A 22,391-nucleotide genomic window follows, 5' to 3' on the forward strand; every position below is an offset into this window, starting at 1 on the left:
GGCTCAATGCGCCCGAGTTTGCCTACTCGCTGCTGTCCAATCAGCGCCGCTCGATCACACAGCAACCAATGGCGGCGTCCCAGTTTTGCTCCGCCTCCCATCTACGTAGATCTAATACTTGCTCTTCCTACCAATCCTCGCTGGACACAGCTAGTTTTTCCCGCCTGACCCTTCTCTGTCACCAATCAAGATGCTCCGTCCCCGACCAGACCAGCCAGCCAATCAGAAGAGCGATAGCATCCCGCCTTTGCTTTCGTTGGCGGACACACGGATCAGTCGACCTTCGGGGGTGGGGCGAGCCTCACCCCTGCCGTCTTCAGGCACTGGCGGTTAGTTTGAAGGAGGTGGCGGGAAGCTGCTGTGAGGTGGGCATTTTCACCCAGAAGGCTGCCACGGTGAGTGCCGCGGGGCTGAAATTTTCTCTGAAAAAGGTTGCTCGTGGGGGCTGGACCGGGTCTTGTCGCGCCGGAGGTGTGTGGTGGGTGGATCGCCTCATCCCTCGGCCGGGCTCAGCCCCGCAGGTCCGGTTACTGGCGGGGCCTCAGGGCCTCTCGGGGACCCCGGACTGTGGCTGGGTCCTGTCAGCCTGGTGGCCTCAGGGCCTCTCGGGGACCCCGGACTGTGGCTGGGTCCTGTCAGCCTGGTGGCCTCAGGGCCTCACTGGGACATGGGCCTGAGGGGCCTGAGGAGCAGTCCCTACCTGACTAATGTCTGGGGTCCTGTCAGCGTGGGGTCTCAGGGCCTGAGGGGGCACACGGGGTCTGAGGAGCTGTCCCTTCCTTACCGTGTCTGGGTCCTGTCAGCGTGCGGTCTCAGGGCCTGACAGGGACACGGACCGGGCTAGGAGCCGGCCCTGCCACAGTGTGTCTGGGTCCTGTCCAAGCGTGGTGACGGGGCCTTTTAGGCAACGCAATTTGCTGAGAGGGCCTGGGCATGTTGTAAGTTGACCGATACTATCCCCAAAGTAAGTCGGAGGCAGGAAGTTCAGGAGTCTACTCAGCGGTGACTGACTGTCCCGCAGCACCACAGGTGGAAGAGGGCAGCAGCCCCGGCAGTCCAGGAAAAACGATCCGATGAACTAAGGTGAAGGGGGAACTGCCAGGAATTCTTGGTGTCTCCTCAAGGTTGAGCACTCTTTCTTCCCAGGGTTGTGAAAGACCAGTGTTTTGGCCTGAGTTATCAAGAGAAATTTGATAGCTAAGTGCTAATCTGAGGATTAGCGGGAGGTCTACCTGCTGCAGCCACCTGCCAGGCACCTTTAGGAGAAACAAGCACACAGTTATGTTAAGCTCTCCAAAGGGTAAGTGTGTATGCAGACCAAGAGCAGCGGCGGCCTATAACATTTTGGTCCTGCATATGTGTCCCCGACAGAACTGTTTTATGCCCTGCCTAGGGCCTGACAGAACTGACACTATTGTGAATTTTCAGGCCGTCACGGATTATTTTCAGATGTTGATTAGGCCGAGCTGGTAGAATTTAGTTAATTGGCAGAGATAGGGCTTGAGAGGAGGCTGTGAGTCATCAGACCTGGAAGGATGTAGGCCTTGGCATTCCTCCTGGCTAGAGCTGAGGGAGACCAGGCAAGGTCATTAGGAGCCCTGAGACTTGAAGCTGTGGGTAGTAAGGAAGGTGGGGGGTGGGGAGGGTATGTTGGAGATTAGCCTGTTGAGCCACGTGCTGGCGTAAGGTCCAGAGAATCTTAAGGTGCAGGTTGTCAGTGCCTGCCTTTGAACAACACAGCCATCTTTGAGGAAGTTTGTTAAGATCAAGCCGTTTCACTCCTAAAGACCGTATGCTCTTAGAATTGTACACTCCTATAAGATGCTGGACTCTATGCTTGGCATATACTTGCCAAGAGGGAATTTCAACTGAACTTGAACTATGGTTATGCAACAAGGTGGAGGAGCCCACCATGGGGGGAGGGTGTGGGGAGAATCCCAGATTCTATGTAATTACAACACAATCTAATTAATGAATAAATTTAATTAAAAAAAAAAAAAAAGAATTGTACACTCAGACTGGTGTAAGCATTAGGGCCGGGGAGTGAGGTATAGGAGAGTTTTTAGTGTCCATCTAGGGGGTGGGGCTAGATGATTCTGGTTTAAAAAAAGTTGTAAAAAATTCTCACACATACCAAATGAGTAAGGTTAGAATGCTGAATTTATCAAGAGTTGGCAAAAATGAGAAAGAAACTCATAGAGGATGTGTAGGTTACTCTGGATGTGCTGGAGCTCATTTAAAAAAAAGTATTTAGTGAGGTTGTATTTGGGTGAGTTGTACTCTACCAGGCCTGTTAAGATGTCATAAGGAAAGGTTCATTACAGCATATCTGGTATTAGATGCTACTCACAAACTCCTATACACATGGGAGGCTCACTCTTGGTCCCCAGACTTGGGTCTGGTCCAGCGCTGCCCAGTTCAGACACTTGAGGCCTGAACCAGCAGATGAGAGATAAGTAATTTGTCATCCTGCCCCTCAGAAAATAAAAGTAAACTTGAAAATATAAATAAATGAAACTGATGGAGTACTTGAGTCAGAACCAATATACTTGACTATAATGTGAAGTGGTCGCAAACATGAAAAAAATAACATGAATTGTAGTTTTCCTCTTTTAATAATAAATTCATTGTTTCATTGTGTTTACGTAGTTGAGAGGGATACCTGCTCATTTGGACCACCAGTTAGGGTGGGGATGATCGAGGAATGGTGGAAAGTGGATGAGACAGCGGCCTCCAATCTCCTTTTTTCTTCTGGTATCTGGGGAAACTGGAGAGAGAAGGGGCAAGGGCCGCTCCTAGCAGCCCGTCCACATTAGTACCCAGGAATTGGGGAAGGTCAAATGATGTCATCCCAGGCTCTCCGATGTGGAGGATATTCTGAGGATACTGCTTACGTGGTTTTGATAGTTCTGAGATGCTGTTGATTTTGTGCTCCAAGGTTGAGAAAATGCATCCAAGGTCCGTTGGTTGACATAGTCCATCTTAGAGTCTCGATTCTCCCAGATACTTGTTGAGGGAGCTGTCCTATTTGTTTTACCCTCCATGGCACTAGATGTCCTCTGCAGGGCACAGTGAAGTGTTTGTCATGTTCCCCCTGAGCATCTGGGCATGCCATTTGCTGCACAGACCTCACAACTGTGAAGACCCAGTTCTGACACATGCACTCCATGGTCAGACCACAGACCCTGTGATTTTTACTGTGGTTGGAATTCTGAATCCAGTGATTCAGTTGGGGGAGCCCCAAAGAAATCTCACCAAGAGATGACACCTCAGACCTGATTCCTGTATGTGCCAGCCAGTGCAGGGTCCAGCTCAGTCCATCACCCATATCAGCCTACACATATACTGGTGATTACAGTCACCTGGTCAGTTCTTTCCATAGCACCATCTCATATTTTTTTTTATTGGAAATGAAGATTATTTTTCAGAGGAGAAGGACAGAGAGAAAGATCTTTCATCCACTAGTTCACTCCCCAAGTGGCCGCAAGGGCTGGAACTGAGCCAATCTGAAACCAGGAGCCCAGAGCCTCTTCTGGGTCTCCCACGTGGGTGCAGGGTGCCAAGGCTTTGGATTGTCCTCTACTGCTTTGCCAGGCTGCAAGCAGGGAGCTGGAAGGGAAGTGGAGCAGCTGGGATAAGAACCAATGTCCATATGGGATCTCGTCATATTCAAGGTTAGGACTTTAGCCACTAAGCTACCGTGCTGGGCCCAAAAATAAGTAAAATCTTTTGAAAACATAATAATTGAGTACCTATCATGGACCAAGAAATAGGAAGTATCACCAATTCAGTTCTGAAGCTGTAAGACACAAGGAACACTGTGGTTAGGAGTGGTCAGACAGGTGGGATGGGGTCATATTTGCCTTTGGAAAGAGATAACTCCCAGACTGGTCAAAAGGCAAGTCAGAGCTATAAAGCTGACTAGAGATTTGCTCATCTTCTCCAGAAATCTTTAGTAAAAGATGAAAGATTTATACAGTCTGAGATTTGCTCGTCTTGATTGGGCTGAAAGATTAGGGGATAGAGGACATTGCTGATGGAGCGATTTATTTATTTATTTAAGATTTATTTTACTTTTATTGGAAAGGCAGAGAGGAGGAGAGACAGAGAGGAAGATCTTCCGTCCAATGATTCACTCCCCAAGTGACCACAACGGCCGGTGCTGCGCTGATCTGAAGCCAGGAGCTAAGAACTCCCTCCAGGTCTCCCACACGGGTGCAGGGTCCCAAGGCTTTGGGCCGTCCTCAACTGCTTTCCCAGGTCACAAGCAGGGAGCTGGATGGGAAGTGGAGCTGCTGGGATTAGAACCATATGGGATTCCCGGTGCGTTCAAGGCAAGGACTTTTAGCCGTTGGGCCACTGCACCAGGCCAGATGGAGCGATTTAAATGTTAGAGAAAGAAGCAACAATAGGAGAGACTGAAAGCAAGAGTGACAAGGTTCTAGGGTGAAAGCTTTGAACATTAAGGCATGATGTGTGTCTGTGAATGAGGATAGCAGAGGCGATGGGCGAGAAGTAGAAACAGTTGGTGAGCACTGGGGTAGTGGTGTTTGCAAGAAACGCAGAGCTAGGTGACTGAAAGAGTGGAGGTGTAGGTTATTGAGGTTGAAGAGACTAAGTGCCTCTAAGGTGTTGATAGGTCATCTGTCTAGATTCCCGAATTATCTAGGTTGAGCCATGTGTTACAGCTGTCAGTGAATTGGAGGTGGGAGAAATAAATGATGATGGGGAGAAAGGCAAGATGCAGACTGACGGAAAGAACCTCAGAGGCAAGCTCTGTGTCCTATTTTGGCCAAGTTGGTATCTTCAGATATCAGTGAGCGTAAGAGGCAAGCTCTGTGTCCTATTCTGGCCAAGTTGGTATCTTCAGATATCAGTGAGCATAAGAGGCAAGCTCTGTGTCCTATTCTGGCCAAGTTGGTATCTTCAGATATCAGTGAGCATAAGAGGCAAGCTCTGTGTCCTATTCTGGCCAAGTTGGTATCTTCAGATATCAGTGAGCATAAGAGGCAAGCTCTGTGTCCTATTCTGGCCAAGTTGGTGTCTTCAGATATCAGTGAGCATAAGAGGCAAGCTCTGTGTCCTATTCTGGCCAAGTTGGTGTCTTCAGATATCAGTGAGCATAAGAGGCAAGCTCTGTGTCCTATTCTGGCCAAGTTGGTATCTTCAGATATCAGTGAGCATAAGAGGCAAGCTCTGTGTCCTATTCTGGCCAAGTTGGTGTCTTCAGATATCAGTGAGCATAAGAGGCAAGCTCTGTGTCCTATTTTGGCCAAGTTGGTATCTTCAGATATCAGTGAGCATAAGCTCCCTTTTTTTTTTTTTTTTTTTTTTTTTGCTTATTTGCTTTCCAGTTTGTTTGCAATCTGTATTTTGTGATTTCTTCAGATGATTTTTTGGGGGCCCTGAATGAACTTTTTCTTTTACGTTACACAGATCTTTAACCACCAAAACTAACCAGCCAAGATGTCTGTCGATCCCATGACCTACGAGGCCCAGTTCTTTGGCTTCACACCCCAAACATGCATGCTTAGGATCTACATTGCCTTTCAAGATTACCTGTTTGAAGTGATGCAGGTTGTGGAACAGGTGATTCTGAAGAAGCTGGAAGGCATCCCGGGCTGTGAGATCAGCCCGGTCCAGATTCGTAAATGCACAGAGAAGTTCCTTGGCTTCCTGAAAGGGCGTTTCGATCATCTGTTTGGCAAAATGGAGCAGCTGTTTTTGCAGCTGATTCTGCGTATTCCCTCAAACATCTTGCTTCCTGAAGACAAATGTCAAGAGTTGCATCCTTGTAGTGAGGAAGAAATCGAGCTTCTCCAACAAGAAATTCAACAGTTGCAGGAAAAGTTCAAGACTGAGTTGTGCACCAAAGAGGCCCTTCTTGCAGAATTAGAAGAGCAAAAAATTGTCCAAGCCAAACTCAAACAGACACTAGCTTTCTTTGATGAACTTGAGAATGTTGGCAGAGATCATGGAACTAGTGATTTTAGGGAGGGTTTGGTGTTCCTAATCCAGAACTCCAGAAAACTCCAGAACATTAGAGACAATGTGGAAAAGGAAAGCAAAAAACTGAAAATATTTTAAATTCTTATCAGTGACAAAGAGATTGTCAAAAAGTAGTGTTAAGGAATTTGCACCAATGACTGTCCAAACAGACCACATATCTTATTAGACTTCGTTTGCTATGTAGATTCCATATCTTCCTGCCTTTTGATGAATTCTCCTGAAAGATCTCTGTGTTCCCTTGAAATAGTCTATGAAGTTCTTTCCCTTAGAGGCCTCCAGCAGGTGGAATGGGATTCTTGCTTCAGTAGCAGCACAGTTGGGTGCATGAAGAAATAAGTGAAGTTATAGCCAGTCCAAAATATTCGTGAAGTTGTATATTGGTCATGAGTTTTTCTGTGGCCTTGATCCTTTAGGACTGTTCTGTGGGAGCGAGGGTTAATCAGACAGCTCCTTTGTCAGCCAGTCCATGCTCTATGGGTCATTCCTATGTGAGGAAGTTGATAGCTGTTTGAAAAAAGATCAAGTAGCGAAGGAAACTATTTTGATCTTCACTAAGAAAGAAAGATGGTGCTTTTGTTTTCAAAATAAATTCTTTGCATCACCAAGGCCCTGCTGATGTTAAACAATTCACTGTCTTGGAGTCCAGCAGGAAAAAAGAAGGAATGTGGATAGAATAGAAAAGCAGGAAGTAGAGTGGTAGCCTGTAGTGGAATTTGTATTTACTGTTAGGTGTTCATACAGATTTTCTCACACTTGTTAGTTTTGGAATCTGCTAATCTATTACGTAATTAAGTTATTCATTCCCAAAGGCATCAAGTACTCAGTATCTTTGAATCACTTGAGGAAAGGGTAGAAATGATAAGTAGTGATTGCTTATAAGGTACTGCTTCCCTCCTTGTCCCTGAAGAATGAGATTTTAGTTTGTCTTTATGTAGAGAAGGAGTAGCTTGGATGCTCATATTTGTGATTATTCATAGATTTAGAAATGTTTACCTGGAATATGTTTATTATCAAGAAGTCCTCTTTTCCCCCAATCTTGTACATTAAATGTATGTATGTCTTAAAGCTTTTGTTTTTGAATTTGCCATGTTTGGAAAAAAGATCTTGCAGGTGTAATTAAATGTAGGCTCTGGAGATGAGAAAATCATCCTGAACTTCCTGGGTAGTCATTATGTCCAATAAATATCTGTATAAGAGAGAAACAGGGCCTGGCATGACGGTTCAGTGGCTAAATCCTCGCCTTGCACATCCAGCTCCCTGCCTGTGGTCTGGGAATGCAGTCAAGGATGGCCCAAAGCCTTGGGACCCTGCACCCATGTGGGAGACCCACAAGAAGCTCCTGGCTCCTGGCTCTAGAATGGCTCAATTTCAGCCATTGCAGCCATTTGTGGAGTGAACCAGCAGACAGAAGATATTTCTGGCTTCCAGAACCATGAAAGAAAAACATTTCTAGTGTTTGAAGCCACCAGGTTGCAGCAGTCACAGACCTCATGGAATGTGCATCTTCAAATAATCGAAAAGGCATTGGCTTCCCATGAAGGGAAACGACAGCTGAAGCTGATTGGCCTCACCCATGCTGTCATCCTGCTGTGTTCCCAAGAAGTGTTCAGAAACCACCACTCACTTTGTCTGCAGTTGTCTCCTTGCCCCTGACAACTCGGTGCGTAATGGGACAGTTCCAAAGCACGTGGCTCTCCATCATTTGTGAGCTGCTTGAAAGCCTAGGGAATGTGGCATCCATGGCACTTCAGTTTTGTTCGTGGTACATGTTATCTTGTGATGTTGGTTCTTAAGCTGCTGTGTCTGCCTTTTGGGCCAAGGTGGGCCTGTGGCTACTCCCCAGCTTGTAAGACTAAAAGTTGATTCTTGAGCCGTACAGCACAAAGATCAAAATTGGGTTCATTTTGTATTTTATGGTCAGCCCCTAAAAAGATTGTACATTACTACTGAGTGGACAGGCAAAGGCTTAAGCCCAGAAGTTAGGGGCAGTTGAGAACTCTATAATATAGGGAAGTTGTAACAGTGAAATCTGGTAGGCAGTCAGGGGATCTGTGAAGATATGTCCTCGGATAAACTGAAGAAGGATTGGTGTGATCGGAGAGAATGGGAGATGTAGTGGGCATGTAAAACTGTTTAGAAAGTGCAGGTTCAACTTGGAGCGCAGTAGAGCCAAAAGTCTCATTGAAAATTGGTAGCAAATACATGGGAAAGCAGTGAGATTACAGAGAATATAATGGTTGGGGAAGCTTCCCACCCTGAAATTAAGGGACCAACTGGCACTGAGTATTTCAGAGAATATATATTTTTTAAAGATTTATTTATTTTTATTGGAAAGGCAGATATACAGAGAGAAGGAGAGACAGAGAGCAAGATCTTCCATCCGATGGTTCACTCCTCAAGTGGCCACAAAGGCTGGAACTGAGCTGATTCGGAGCCAGGAGCCTCTTCCGGGTCTCCCACACGAGTGCAGGGTCCCAAGGCTTTGGGCCGTCCTCCACTGCCTTCCCAGGCCACAAGCAGGGAGCTGGATAGGAAGTGGAGCTGCCGGGATTAGAACTGGCATTCATATGGGATCCTGGTGCGTTCAACGCGAGGACTTTAACCACTACGCTATCACGCCGGGCCCTATTTCAGAGACTGTTAAGACTGATGTTTTTGTTACAGGCACTAGAACCTAAGAACAGTGTAACCAGAGGAGCTGTAGTCTATCAGGATTTAGTGTAGAAGATGCAAACCCAAGGGCAGATGTTTGACTTAGTGATTTGGAGAGTCCAGCTAAGAAGGCATTTCACCTGTGAGTGCTGGAGGCCCTCCCTGGCTTCAGCGCCCGATTCCAGCTTCCTGGGAGGCAACGGGACGGCTCAGTCGTTGGGTCTCTGTCACCCACGTGGGAGATGCAGGTCGAGCTCCTGGCTCCTGACTGGTTCTTAATGGGCATCTGGACTGCTGGTGGTCATGTGGGAAGTGAACCAGCTGATGGAAACTTCTCTGCGGGAGGCCCCAGATTTGCTGGCACAGAGAGGGGCTGGAGAACTGTATGAGGAGATAAGAGGGGATGTGAGAAAGGGAATTAACGGGATCAAGCATGTGAGGAAAAGACCATGTTTTGGATTTCAGTCTAGTCAATACTAAGAGATAGGGGCCAGTGCCACGGGGCCAGCCCTGTGGGCTCTGTGGCATAGCTGGTAAAGCCACTGCCTGCAACGGCCGTGTCCTCTATAGTTCAGTGGTTTGTGTCTCAGCTGCCCCACTTCCAATCCAACTCCCTGGGAAAAGCAATGAAAGATGGCCCAAGGGCTTTGGACCCCTGCCTGTACTCCTGAGCGAGACCAGAGAAAAGTTCCCAGATCCGTTTTCTGTCTTTGGCTTGGCTCAATTCTGGCGACTGTGGCCCACCTGGGAGGAAAAAAAAATCCAGCATCCAAGACTGAAAACCTGAGAACAGAGGTGGATGTTGGAGATGCGATTTTTTATGGGCTGGCAGGGCACAGGAGCATTGGATGCTTGTGCGCCATGGGGACCTGACGTGGGGCCAGAGGCCATGTAGTGGAGGGAGGTGCTGAGTGCCTCATGCGCGGCCAGTGAGTGCAGTCAGCTTAGCAGGGGTACTGTGAGGATGATGGGGGTAAAAGATGGAGCGGCTGAGGAAGTTTGGCAGGGCCCACTGCATGGGTGGAAATCAATAGAGAACTGAAGACAGAGGACAGAGATGATTTATTCCATCAGAATCGCACAATTACACTCGTCAGGTAAGGGAGGTGGCAGTGGCAGAGCCTGCGGCCGGGACATTTTACATAGATAACAAGCAGATGAATAACCACCAAGGAGGGTGCTGTGCTGCTAGCAGGTTTTGGGGGGGGGGGGGCGTCTCAAACAAGAGCCTCAGCCAGAGCTCTGGTCACTGACGAATCTCTCAAAAAGTCCCAGTCCCCTAGGACGTCCTTCCGTGAACCCCATCCAGAGCCCCCCCAGAGTCTCATTCCGCAGGACAGGCCCAGCTCTGATCCTGCATCCTGCGAATTCCACAGCTGCGGGTCCCACGAAGTCCCAGATGCGCCCCGAAGCGTGGCGTCCTGGTAGAACAGCCCTCATAACTATAGCTCTCAGATCCGTCCATGGCTACAGCTCTGGGATCCGTCTGGCAGCTGTAGCAAAGCCTAAGTGAAAAGGCACACCGTGGGTGAGTGCCCCCCCCCCCCGGACCCGTGGCGCCAACAGCCTATGTGTGCCACTCACCTCTCCAGCGCACCCGGGCTGCCCACACTCTGTCCCCAGCTCCTCCAGCTCCCCGCGCTCTGAGTTCGCACTGCGCCAGCTCTCTGCCACAGCGGTGATGCAGGAGCATCTCAAGTCTCCAGACCAGCCCAGGGCACCAACCCTAACCACAGGGTCCCGGTCTAGCTCATCTCCTACAAGACTGGGCTTGCTCCACGCTTCCCAAATCCAAAACGTTGGGTGCCTCGTGTATGTGCCCCAGGTCACAAAGTAGTAGGGCTCAGAAATGTTCTCTTAGTTATAAATGGGGTTCAGGTGCACTCCTAAACGCTGGTTGCTGAATGCTCCCCGCCCCCATCCTGCAGGTGCAGGGGCTCCGCCCCACCCCATCCTCATTTCATGGCCTCCCACCCCCCTGGATCTTCCTGCTGATGGGCAGTTAGACAAAGACAGAAACAACAGGGAAGAAACAACAGAAAGCGGGGTGAAGGGTGTGCAGCCCATTTCTGAAACAAAATGCTGAGCTCTTTTGCCCTGCTCCTCCCCGCACCACCCATCTGACGCGCACCTGCTGCCACTCAGGCCAGCTGCAGGTGGATATAGGTGAAGAGGCAGGAGGTGATGGAGAAGGCGATGGCGGCGTAGATGAAGATGGAGAGGTGCGGGAAATGGTCGAGGTAGCAGCCCTCCTCCAGGGCAGGCACCTCCTCCTTGAGTTGGGGGCGCACCGCAGCCCTCAGAGACTGCCCCGCGCGCGTCCCCTGCGCCTTCCCGCTCGCTCGCCGAGCCCCCCTCCTGCCCACGGCCGACCCGGACTTGGGCGCGCGGGCAGTGGGCAGCTCTTCGGGCGGAGGTTTGTCAAAGAGGCCTTCGGACTCCGGGTCAGAGTCTGAGCGCATCCGCTCCGCGCCCCAGGGTCTGCGCTGGAAGAGCCCGTCAGCCATTGGCACGGAGCGAGGGCAGGTGCTGGGTCCAAGCGCAGTGGGTGGTGGCAGTGGCGGTGACAGTGGAAGCTGGAGCAGCTCCTGTATTTCTACTTCCCCCGGTGGGGGCAGCAGGGGGCGGAGCCAGCGGGGCTGAGGGGGCTTTGCAGGGTCCGCTGGGCCTCTCAGCGGAGGCGCCACTTCCTCTGGCTCCTCCCCTGCCGCCCCCCAGCCTGTGGCGGAGGTTCCAGCTCACCACCAACCTCGGGGCTCTCAGGTCCCTGAGCCGCCAGGTTTGTCTCCATGGCAACCAGACTGGCAGCGTTGCTAAGTGGGGAAGAGGCGCTAGCCAGGAGCCGGGACCCTCAGGACACAAAAAGGGTCCTAGCATGCAGAAGGCCAGGCTCCCCACTCCCCAGAGTTTAATGAATATTCCTCATTCCAAAATAAACATTTACTGCGGGTTTTACATTTGTTTCTAATACATGAAAAGACTAACACGTAATTTTAGTTAGAGAACTTGCAACTTAGCATAGCAGGCAAAATCAATAACAAATCCAGCTGCCCCGCCCCCACCTCCGTCCGCAGCGGTGCAGCCTGTTTTCCCTCCTGCTTTTCTCCCACATGCGCAGGACCTCAGCCTGTGGGCATCTCACATGTGATTCAAAGTAGGTTCTTTCAAAGACACGCCTGACCTGAGCCTGCTCCTTGTCCCCAGCTGGCTCTACTCTGGGCACCCACCAGGCTGACTCCGGCCTGCTTCTGCCACTACCACACACTGCTGGCACTACCAGCTCCTGGAAGCTTTGTTGCACTCAAGGTTCCAAGGCTGGTTAGTACACCTTCAAGGAATTGGTGGGGGGCAGCTGTGGAGGACCGTTATGTGGGTTCAATAGGGGGTAGAAGTCTGCTAGGATGGCCCTGTGGATGGCAGCACAGCCAACGCCAACAGCCATTGGAGAGCTCACTCCCCTCCCTCTGCAGCTGGAAAGCTCCGCAGGAACCAGGAGCAGAGCACTGTCCCTGTCCATCTTTAAGTGTTCTCAGGGACTTCTCCCTCTGCCAGGTAACGCTAGGTACACAGATAATGTTTGTTGAATGAATGAATGGGAGTTGGCAGCAGCAGCCTCACATGCTCACAGTGCAACAACTCCAGCTGGGAAAAAGTAGCTTGGCCACCCTAAGGAGACGATGGGCCCCTCCTTGTTGTAGGGAGTGTAACATGATGGACCTACTTTGGAAGTATTTTGCCAGTTATCATCCCACCCAGCAATTCCATTCCTACACTTCTGCTCAACAGAAACACCCATATGTACTTGGGCAAGTACATGAATTTCCCTAACAGCATCCTGGGGAACAGCTCCAAACTGGGGAACAACCCCAAACTGGGAACAATTCCAATGTCCATCCAGTAGTGACTGGATAAACCAAAGGTGGTTTGATTTATGAGACTGGAAACTATGTTTCAGTAATAAAATGAATGAACTATTGATATTTGTTGCAACTTGGAAGAACCTCAAAAACATTAGTAAATGGGAAAAGCCAAAATTAAAAAGACCTTAGAGTATGTAATTCCACTTCTATGAAGTTTCCGGCGAAGGCACATTGACAGAGAAAGAGAGCAGATTGGTGATGCCCCAGGACTGGGATGGGGGGTGGTAGTGATGAACTACAAACAGGTTCATGGCAATCTTTAAAAGATTCATTTATTTGAAAGGCAGAGCAAGGAAGAGAGGAGGAGAGAGATATCGTCCACTCACTGGTTCACTCTCCAAATGGCTGCAAAAACCTGGACTGAGGCAGGGAAGGGAAGGGCAGCATTGTGGCATTGTAGGTTAAGCCACAACCTGGAGTGCCAGCATCCCATTTGAGCACTAATTCATGTCCTGATTGCTCCACTTTCAATTCAGCTCCCTGATAAGGTGCTGGGGAAAACAGCAGAGGATGGCCTAAGTGCTTGTGTCCCTGTATCCATATGAGAGATCTGGAAGAAGCTCCAGGATCTTGGCTTTGTATCTCCTTCTCTCTCTGTAACTGCTTTTCAAATAAGATAGATAGATAGATAGATAGATAGATAGGTCTTAAACACACACACACACACACACACACAAACACACACACACACGGCTGAGTCAGACCAAAGCCTGGAGCCTGGAACTTCACCTGGGCCTCCTTTATGGGTGGCAGAGACCCAGGTGTCTGGGCTAACTTCTGGTGCCTTCTCAGATGAGTTAGCAGGGAGCTGGGTTGGAAGTGGAACAGCCTAGACTTGAATCAGTGCTATGGGTTGACTGATACTGCAAGCAGCAGCTTAACATGCGGCACCACAGTGCCAGCCAGAAGGTAATGATTTAGTGACCAGAATGTTCTAAAACCATATTCCATAGGTAGTTGCACAACTTGAGTTTTCTAAAACTCCTTGGCTTGTGTACGTTCAGTAGTAACTTTTGTGGTGTTGTCATATTTTAGTAAACATTTTTAAAAGTGGCAGAGTTATTTCTCAAGCACCTGATGAGCAAATGAAAACCAGCCAACCAAACAAAACCCATGGAATGTTATCACATTTCTAGGGGTTGGCTGGGAAGGTCTTCTGGTTTGAGCAGGCCTGGCTGATCTTGGCAAGTTCTTGCATTTGTCTGATGGGGCAGCTGGGGACATGATGAGCCAGGATCATCTGTCTGGAGGTGGATGAGCTGTTTGGAGGTGGTCAGGTGCTCCATTTCATCCTCCCACAGGCTAGTGTGGGCTCCTTCACACAGTGGCTTCAGGGTTCTGAGCACAGCAAGAAGGCAGGGCTCAGCCACAAGGACCGTTCAAGGCTCGGCTTGCATCGTACTGCCCACCCTCCAATGGGCCAAAGCGAACCACATGACCAAACTCAGATTCAGTGCACCAGAGCTGTTGAGTCATGTGGTGAAAGGGGAAGGGAAGGGTTAGTGGCCACTTCTTACATCCTGCAGGGGAGAAAAAGGGAGGTTAAACAACTTTCTGGATACACAGCGAGGAAGGTGCAGGACCAGGATTCCGGTACTCACATGGAAAAAATGATTAAAATAATTTACGCATTTGAAAGGCAGAAAGAGAGACAAAGAACTCCTCTATTGGGCCCGGCGGCGTGGCCTAGTGGCTAAAGTCCTCGCCTTGAACTCGCCGGGATCCCATATGGGCGCCGGTTCTAATCCTGGCAGCTCCACTTCCCATCCAGCTCCCTGCTTGTGGCCTGGGAGAGCAGTTGAGGACGGCCCAATGCCTTGGGCCCCTGCACCCGTGTGGGAGACCCGGAAGAGGTTCCAGGTTTCCCAGCTTCGGATCGGCGCGCACCGGCCGTTGTGGCTCACTTGGGGAGTGAATCAATGGACGGAAGATCTTCCTCTCTGTTTCTCCTCCTCTCTGTATATCTGACTTTGTAATAAAATAAATAAATCTTAAAAAAAAAAAAGAACTCCTCTATCTACTGGTTCACTCCTGAAATAACCACAACAGCTAGGGCTGAACCACACTCGTGCCAGCAAGTAGTAATAACATCTGGTCTCCCACGTGGGTGGCAGGATGCAAGGACTGAAACCTGCGGCTTCCCAGGCAGGTTAGCAGAGTGCTGGATCAGAACAAATAGCCGGGATTTGAATGGACACTCGGATATGGAATGTAGGAGTCCCACATGGATACCTGAAGCAGTGACTCAGAACACGGTGCCACGGCACCTGTTCCTGGTACTCACCTTTTTGTGCATTACCCTAGCTACGCTGAGCAGTATTTACAAGGAGTAGTGTTGGAAGCCACTATCTGCCCCCATGCCCCATACTAGAACCAGAAAGGAGTTACCCTAGAAATCCACAGGAAGATTTCTAATCTGGCGTTTGGCAGAGCTCCCTCTGGCAGTGGCAATGCCTGTTGCGCTTTGTATTCTCCCTAGCGCCTCAGCACCTCTGCCGTGAGGGTGACCCATACAGTAGGGAAAGGCAGGATCTCTGAAGGAGAGAGAGGACATCCAAGCCCCTGGGCAGTGGCAGAGGAAGTGACCCAAGAAACACACACCATGTCCTGGGAAGCTAGAACAAGCATCTTACTCTGTGTTACTGGTATTCATGGCTTACAAATGACCATGAGCTCCCCACCTCCTCAGGAACCATGTGGTCCCTAGAATCACATGGGCTGCTACCTTGTAGTAGTCATGGTGAAAAAATAAGTATTAGACTTGGTCCCAAAAGTCTGCAGCAGGTACCCTTTTAAGGCATGGTGGGAGCGCTTTTCAATATTTCTTAGACCAAAGAGTTCCAGGAGGAAGCCTGGGCTTTGTGCCAGTGGTGACTTTGCCATTATTCTCTCAAGGGCTCTGTCCTTCAGACAGATAGTGTTCAAGTAGTTTTCATCTTTTAACACAAAAACATCTTTAAAACATTTGGATGAGCCAAGAATTGCTCGACAAGCTTGTGGATTGGTCAGTAAGAGCAAGTACATGAATTAGGAGATGCCAAATACCTTTTTGACCTTCCAAAATGGGATTATCTATGTGGATATCATAAATGGGGAAGGATGGAGAGGCTATGGACTTAGAATTAGGGCAGGTACTGACTGTGGGACCTTGGGCCAAGTCCTTTTCTCCAGAGGGTCTCTATTTCCCTTTTAGAAAATGAAGGGATCAGGGCAAGTGCAGTAGCTCAACTGGCTAATCTTTGCCTTGCAGCCACCAGGATCCCACAAGGACGCTGATTTTTGTCTTGGCTGCTCCACTTTCCATCCAGCTCCCTGCTCGTGGTCTTGGAAAGCAGTGGAGGACAGCCCAAAGCCTGGGGACCCTGCACCTGTGTGGGAGACCTGGAAGAAGCTCCTGAGTTCCAACTTCAGATCAACTCAGCTCCAGTTGTTGTAGTCACTTGAGGAGTGAGTCAGCAGGTGGAAGATCTTTCTCTCTTTGTCTCCTCTTTGTAAATTGCCTTTCCAATAAAAATAAATACTTTTTTTTTTTAAAAAGTGAAGGGATCATAAAATGATAGTAGGGTCTACTGAGATTGCCTCTGAAAGAAGCTATTTAGTAGGACGTAGAAATTCCAGAAAGGATGCCCATCTTTTGATCCAGCTGTCCCATTCCTTAGTATTGATTTCAGGACAGTAATCTAGAAGATTGTGTGGCTGTGATACTGCTTATCAAGGCAAAAGAAAAATGGGAAGGAGAATCAATGCCAGAACAAGAGGAAAAAAACTAATTAAATGAGGGTGCATGGCATCATGCAGTCATCGTGGAGGTTATCCTGAAAACTCCTGCGTGGCTGGAGCAGTGATCCAGGTCAGAGTCGCAGAGCGAGATCCGCAGCCACATGTGTCGGGATGATAACAGGATGAATATACAATCCTGCAGAGACGGGGGTGGAAAGAGCAAGCCTGATGATTTTCACACTCTTCAGATGCCGAGATTATGGGCTGACTTCTCCCTCATGTTTCCAGACCTTGCACATTATTGATGGATTACTGTCTTTTGTGCCACAAGAGCCATTAACATTTGAGAAAACCGAAACGATGACCCCAGTGGTCCTTTTCAGGATTCACAATACCTTGTGATGTTCTGATCTGGGCCCACGCAGATGCAGGTCCTTACCCAACTGTCTGGATGGCCCATATCGCCTAGCAACCACCTGCTCAATAGCTGTTGCTAGGAAACCAGGGACACAGCTGGACTCCTAACTGCTCAGTGACCATACTCCTTCCAGATTCTTTCCACTCAAGTTTTTTTTTTTTGAAAGCTTATTTATTTTAAGTCAGACATATGGAGAGGAAGAGAGACAGGGAGGAAGATCTTCCATCCGCTGATTCACTCCCCAAGTGGCTGCAATGGCTGGAGCTGAGCTGATCTGAAGCCAGGAGCCGGGGCCTCCCATGCAGGTGCAAGGTCCTAAGGCCTTGGGCCATCCTTAACTGCTTTCCCAGGTCACAAGCAGGGAGCTGGATGGGAAGCAGGGCTGCCAGGATATGAACTGGTGCCCATATGGGATCCTGGCGTGTTCAAAGCGAGGACTTTAGCCATTAGGCTACCACACTGGGCCCTCCTCTCAAGTTCTTTCCACTAATGTCACATTTCTCCTCTCTTCCTGATCTCCCCTTCTAGCTCCCTACCTGGGAGGGGCTAACCTGCCAGCAGCATGCAGGAAGTCCCTCCCACTACCACCAACTAGAGTTTACCTTAGCACAAGGGGTCACAAGTTCCCTAAGACCCTCTTCCCATGTCCCAGAAGTATTGCCAAGCTGACAGTCTATACATAGCTTTAATGCTTAGGTCTGTGCTTGTCCCGTTACCGAGGCAAATATTACTGGCGGCCTCAGTAGGGCCTAGGCCCTCCTCTTGGGGGATGATGATTCTCCCAGCAAAGACACGAAGCTCAGCCTGGGGCTCCTAATACAGCAGCAGGGGCTTGACCCCACAGAAGCTAGAAACCCACAAGCCCTGAAAGAATCCTTGGGTGAGGGTCGCACGTGCATTTCCTGGTTCCCAATAGCCCACCTCAAAGAGGAAGGAAAATGCATCTAGGGTGGACTCATCTGAACCCAAGGATCCCAGAGCTCCCACCCTTGTTCAATCACTGTTGACAGCCTTGCATGGCTTGTTCCCATCACCTTCCTCCTGAGGAAGTCACCTGTCACCCGTGCCCTATCTTGAGTGACTGCTGTGTTCAGAAAGAGAGCCAGAAAGGCTGGGCCAGGGTGAGTGGATGGCAACTGTGGCTTGCAGCCACACAACACCCTGGACAGGACCTCCATGTGGGAAGAACCGTGCACCTCCTCCTAGAAGCAGGAACCTGGCTGTGAGCAGGTGCACGCCCCCCTGTGTTCAGCCAGGAGCCAGTTCCCTGGCTCGTAGAGGCCTAGGGGATGTACCTCACTCCACTACTCAGCCTGCGTTGCTGTGTCCTGACCCGCATGCACACCAGAAGTGTCAGAGGCATGTCCAGTGCCCATGGTCTGACCTGAACGATCATTGTCACAAGTGTCTTCTGAGCCCCTAGGAAGTAGGGCGAGAACTAAGGAGCGGTGGGTCTTTTATTTTTACGTTAGTATAGGCAAGAGTCCCCTGTGTTATTGTATTAGTGTATATTTGTTGTTGTGTGCTAATTACATCATATGATGTACTATAATTTTTTAGAAAGATATCTGTGGAAACTGGCACAATGGTTCAGTGGCTAAATCCTCACTTTCACAGCACTGGGATCCCATATGGAAACCAGTTTGCATCCCGGGTGCTGCACTTCCCATCAAGCTCTCTGCTTGTGGCAGAGGACAGCCCAAAGCCTTGGGCCCCTGCACCAATGGAGCTCCTGGCTCCTGGCTTCAGATCAGCTCAGCTCTGGCTACTGTGGCCATTTGTGGAGTGAATCAGCAGATGCAAGATCTTTCTCTCTGTAAATCTGATCTGCCTTTCCAATAAAAATAGCTAAATATTTTTTAAAGAATGAAAGATATTTGTGAGGCAGAGAAAAGAGGAGAGACAGAGACAAAGCATCCATCTGTTGGTTCTGGGCACCAGGGACTCAAGTACATATATACATTCTAAAAGATTTATTTATTTGAAAGGCAGAATTAGAGAGAGAGAGAGAGAGGAGAGCTTCCACTCACTGCTTCACTCCCTAAATGCCTGCAGTGGCCAGCGGTGAACCAGGTCAAAGTCTGGAGCCTGAACTCCAACTGGGTCTCCCAGCTGGGTGGCAGCAGCCTCCCATGTGCTGCTCTCCCAGGCACGTGACCAAAGTGCTGCATCAGAACTGGGGCATCTGGGGCTTGAACTGGAGCTCATATAAACCGTTGTCATCTCAAGCATCAGGCTAACACACTCTGCCACGCTGCTGGCCCCAGGATCAAGGTTTTCAGGTGAGACGATTCAGAGGGCCCTGCCTAGTAGTGTGGCCGGGGAGAGACTCAGAGTGTGTCTAAAAGGAATGATGACATGAAATGGGTAAGAGATGGAGTGAGTCGCATCAAGGTTGTCAGAATCCCTATGTTTGCAGGGCATAGGCCTGTGGCAACACTATAGGCTGCAAGGCTGTGACCCAAATGCCACCGCTGTGGAAGCATCCTCCTCATCCTCAGGTGGTGCTCCCCTCCCCGCAAGGCCCTGCCCCAGTGGGCAGTGAACTAGTGGAGAGATGATCTTTCTGTCTCTTCTCTCTGTTACTCTGTCACTCAACTAATTAGATCTATATGTGAAATAATAATAATACTAATAGTAATCGGCCTAAATTATGCCATAATCTACCTATTCCTACATCTCAGGCCCCGTGGTCACTCAACATTTGCCAAGGTCTGCATCCAGCCCCTGCTCTCACACTCCACTCTCATGGATGGGAAAGCCAGCCCCCCTCTCCATTGTGGGGACACTACCCGCTCTCTGATCAGCCCACACATCCTGGGAACCCGAGGAAACAGGATTTGTCCATGGGATTAGCAATCCTCCAAGCACACAGGACTTGAACCTAAGCCTGTCAGGCAAAGGCCGGATCTGGACAGCAGTGCATACACCAAGTTGTCCCACCAACGTTTCCTAAAATACAACCTGGGCCTCCCCCTGTGGTTGGGTGGGACTTCCTCCTCTGGTTTCTTGTACAGAGAACAAGCAGCAGAAGATAACAAAGTCGTGTGAAACTGGCCACAGCCTTGTCCATTGCAGACAACAAGGCCTATGGCCAGGCAGGACCCGCCCCCCTCCCTCCCCGCCAGGAATCTCTGCCATCCGTTGTCTGGGCTGGAGCTGTTGTCATGGAAACGATGAGTTCATTGCTTAATAGGAGCCTGATTTAAGGCTCAGCTGCTTCCTGTCCTTCCTCAGCTCCTCTGTTGAGTCATGAGCTTCCCAAGGCGACTTGCTCCCCCTCCCCATAGCTGTGGGACCAGAGCTTGAGGTGGTCAGTGTCTCAGCTTCCACCCAGGGCCTCCCAGGTCTCGCTGCTGCCAGGGCCATGCACACCTGTCTGAAGGGCTAGCTCCACCAGGTGGAAACACCCTTCATCCCCACCCAGTCCTGCCCAGTGCAAAACATAAACGGAGGCCCCGCTCTTCACCAGTCTTTCCGTTGAGATGGTGATGGCAGAGCATTAAAGCCAGCGCCAGGCCCTGTGAGTGCAGGAGCCTGCGTGCCTGTGCAGGCCACAGGCCCTGTGCTTTGCAGCCCTTTGTCCTCCAGTTCCTCCAGCACACAGAGACCCCTGCACACCAGGAAAGCGAGCTCCCTAATGGTTGCTTTCCTTCTCTCTAGGCTGCCCAGCAAGCAGAAGGAGCATTCCCCGGTGCCTCTCACCCCCTGCCCCGCCCAGGCCAAGCTGTGGGAAACCTCAGTGGTGGTGCCCGTGCCCCAGACTGAGGATTCTCTGAGCTATACATCACTGGAGAACCCTGAACCCCTGGGGTCTAGCAGAATGCAGCTCAGTACCTGGTTCTCAGACCTCCAGGCTGCCCAGGAGGACTGAACCAAGGTGGCTTTAGCTGCCACACCACAGTGCCAGCCCCTTTCCATGAGTACATTTTTACCATTTCTCTTAGTTTTAGTCTTTTTGGGAATGGCTGTTTTATCCCGTCTTTTTAGAGGAATTTTTTTGTTTTCTGTTTACCTATCTTGATAGACTGTTTTTAGGACATTGAAAGTGTCATCTGGGGCAGGCACTTGACAGTGGCGAGTTGTCACTGGGGTTGGGGGCAGCACTGTAGCATAGCAGGTAAAGCTGCTGCTGCCCCACTGGCATCCTGTATAGGCACTGGTTGGAAACCTGGCTGCTCTGCTTGTGATTGAGCTCCCTGTTAATATGCCCAGGGAAGCTGTGGAGAATGGCCCAAGTGCTCGAGCCCCTGTGCCCACTTGGGAGACCTGGAAGAAGTTCCTGGCTCCTGACTTCAGACCGGCTCAACTTCAGTTGGTGCAGCCATTTGGGGAGTGAGTCAGTAGATGGAAGATCCACCTCTCTCCCCGACTCTCCCTTCCTCTCTCTGTAACTCTGCTTTTTCAAAGAAATAATCTCTTTAAAAAATAAATAAGCTATTGCTTGGGTGGTCTACATCTTGTATCAGAGCACCTGGTTTCAGTCTTGGCTTCTGATTCCAGCCCCTGGCTAATGCACATCCGGGAACGTAGCAGGCGGTGCCTCAGATACTTGGACCCCTGCCACATATGTGGGAGACCAGATAGAATTCCTGGCTCCTGGCTACAGCCTGGCTCAGCCAGGCACAAGTGACTGAGGCCTTTTAGGGATGAAGTCAGTCAACGGAAGCTCACTGTCTCTCCCTCTCTATCTCCCACTCTGCCTTTCTTAAAACAACAAGTCCTCAGCAGAGCCTCCCATCCATTTCCTCCTCGGTCCCAGCCTGACACAAGCTGAATATGGGAGGCTTAGGAGGTGCTAGTTACCGTTTATGGTTATGGGGAGTCACTTACCATTGAGGGAAACTTTCAAGCACAGACGAAAACAGCAGTGAGACAGGTGCTCTGAGAAAGGTGCGCTAGAGAAGAGTGAATTGAGGGATCGTCTCCATCTCCATAACCGTCCTGCGGTCCCTGTAAGGGGTCCACTTGTGCATCCCCCAGGAGGCGTGCCCCTCAAGGAGGCCAACCTCCAGAGCTCCTTTCAGGCCCCATTTATTGGGGCTGACACTGTGACATAGCAGGTGCAGCCTCTTCTACTTGTGATGCTGGCATCCCATACAAGTACTGTTTCAAGTCCTTGCTACTCCACTTCAGATCCAGCTCCCTGCTAATAGCCTGGGAAAGCAGCAGAGGATGGCCCAAGTGCTTGGGCCTCTTCATTCGTGTAGGAGATCTAGAAAAAACTCTGGGCTCCTGGCTTTGCAGCCTGGCTCAGCCCTGCACATTGCGGCCATTTGGGGGAGTGATAGAAGGTCTCTCTAACTCTGCCTTAGAAAAATACCACCATTCTACACACTCCCCCTACTCCCCATCCCTGCCACCATCTTTCTCTCTTACTTTGGAAGGTCATGGAGAGAGTGAAGAACACGGCTACCTGAGGTCACAGGCCCTGCTGTCATCCAGCTGCGTCCTAGGACAGTCTCACCCGGGAGCTGGCCTCGGGCATGGAATTCCATCTCGACTGTCACCACAAAGTGGACACTTGTGTTGGGTCATTGGTGGGAGCCTATGCATTGGGAGAGCAAATCCTGGGAAGAGGAGGGAGAGGCACATTTTCTAAGCATGTGCAGGATGCCAGACCCCTGCAGGGCCTCGTGGCTGCCGCGGGGTGGCTGTGAGTCAGCAGGAGA

At 50.1% G+C, this 22,391-nt stretch overlaps 2 protein-coding genes across 3 annotated transcripts; one reads left to right on the forward strand and one right to left on the reverse strand.

The window, feature by feature from the left end:
• Nucleotides 1-216: 216 nt before the first annotated feature.
• MIS12 (MIS12 kinetochore complex component) lies at nt 217-6,384 on the forward strand. Its single transcript, XM_004594867.2, has 2 exons — nt 217-395; nt 5,437-6,384. The coding sequence occupies exon 2, from the start codon at nt 5,467-5,469 to the stop codon at nt 6,085-6,087; it is 621 nt and encodes a 206-aa protein (XP_004594924.1). The 5' UTR covers nt 217-395; nt 5,437-5,466; the 3' UTR covers nt 6,088-6,384.
• A 3,506-nt stretch (nt 6,385-9,890) lies between these two features.
• Nucleotides 9,891-16,759, reverse strand: LOC105942344 (uncharacterized). 2 transcript variants are annotated; one of them, XR_009246939.1, is made up of 2 exons: nt 16,697-16,759; nt 9,891-10,166 (listed from the first exon to the last, which is right to left on the reverse strand). XR_009246939.1 is itself a non-coding variant. In XM_012929736.2 (2 exons), exon 1 carries the CDS (start codon nt 11,166-11,168, stop codon nt 10,803-10,805), a length of 366 nt encoding a protein of 121 aa, XP_012785190.1. In that variant the 5' UTR covers nt 11,169-11,426; the 3' UTR covers nt 9,891-10,166; nt 10,793-10,802. The 2 variants fall into 2 exon arrangements, 1 of the variants encoding a protein (XP_012785190.1); XM_012929736.2 differs by lacking the exon at nt 16,697-16,759 and adding an exon at nt 10,793-11,426.
• Between the last annotated feature and the right edge of the window lie 5,632 nt (nt 16,760-22,391).

The sequence above is a fragment of the Ochotona princeps genome, chromosome 17 (assembly GCF_030435755.1).
Source record: "Ochotona princeps isolate mOchPri1 chromosome 17, mOchPri1.hap1, whole genome shotgun sequence".
NCBI lineage: Eukaryota > Metazoa > Chordata > Mammalia > Lagomorpha > Ochotonidae > Ochotona > Ochotona princeps.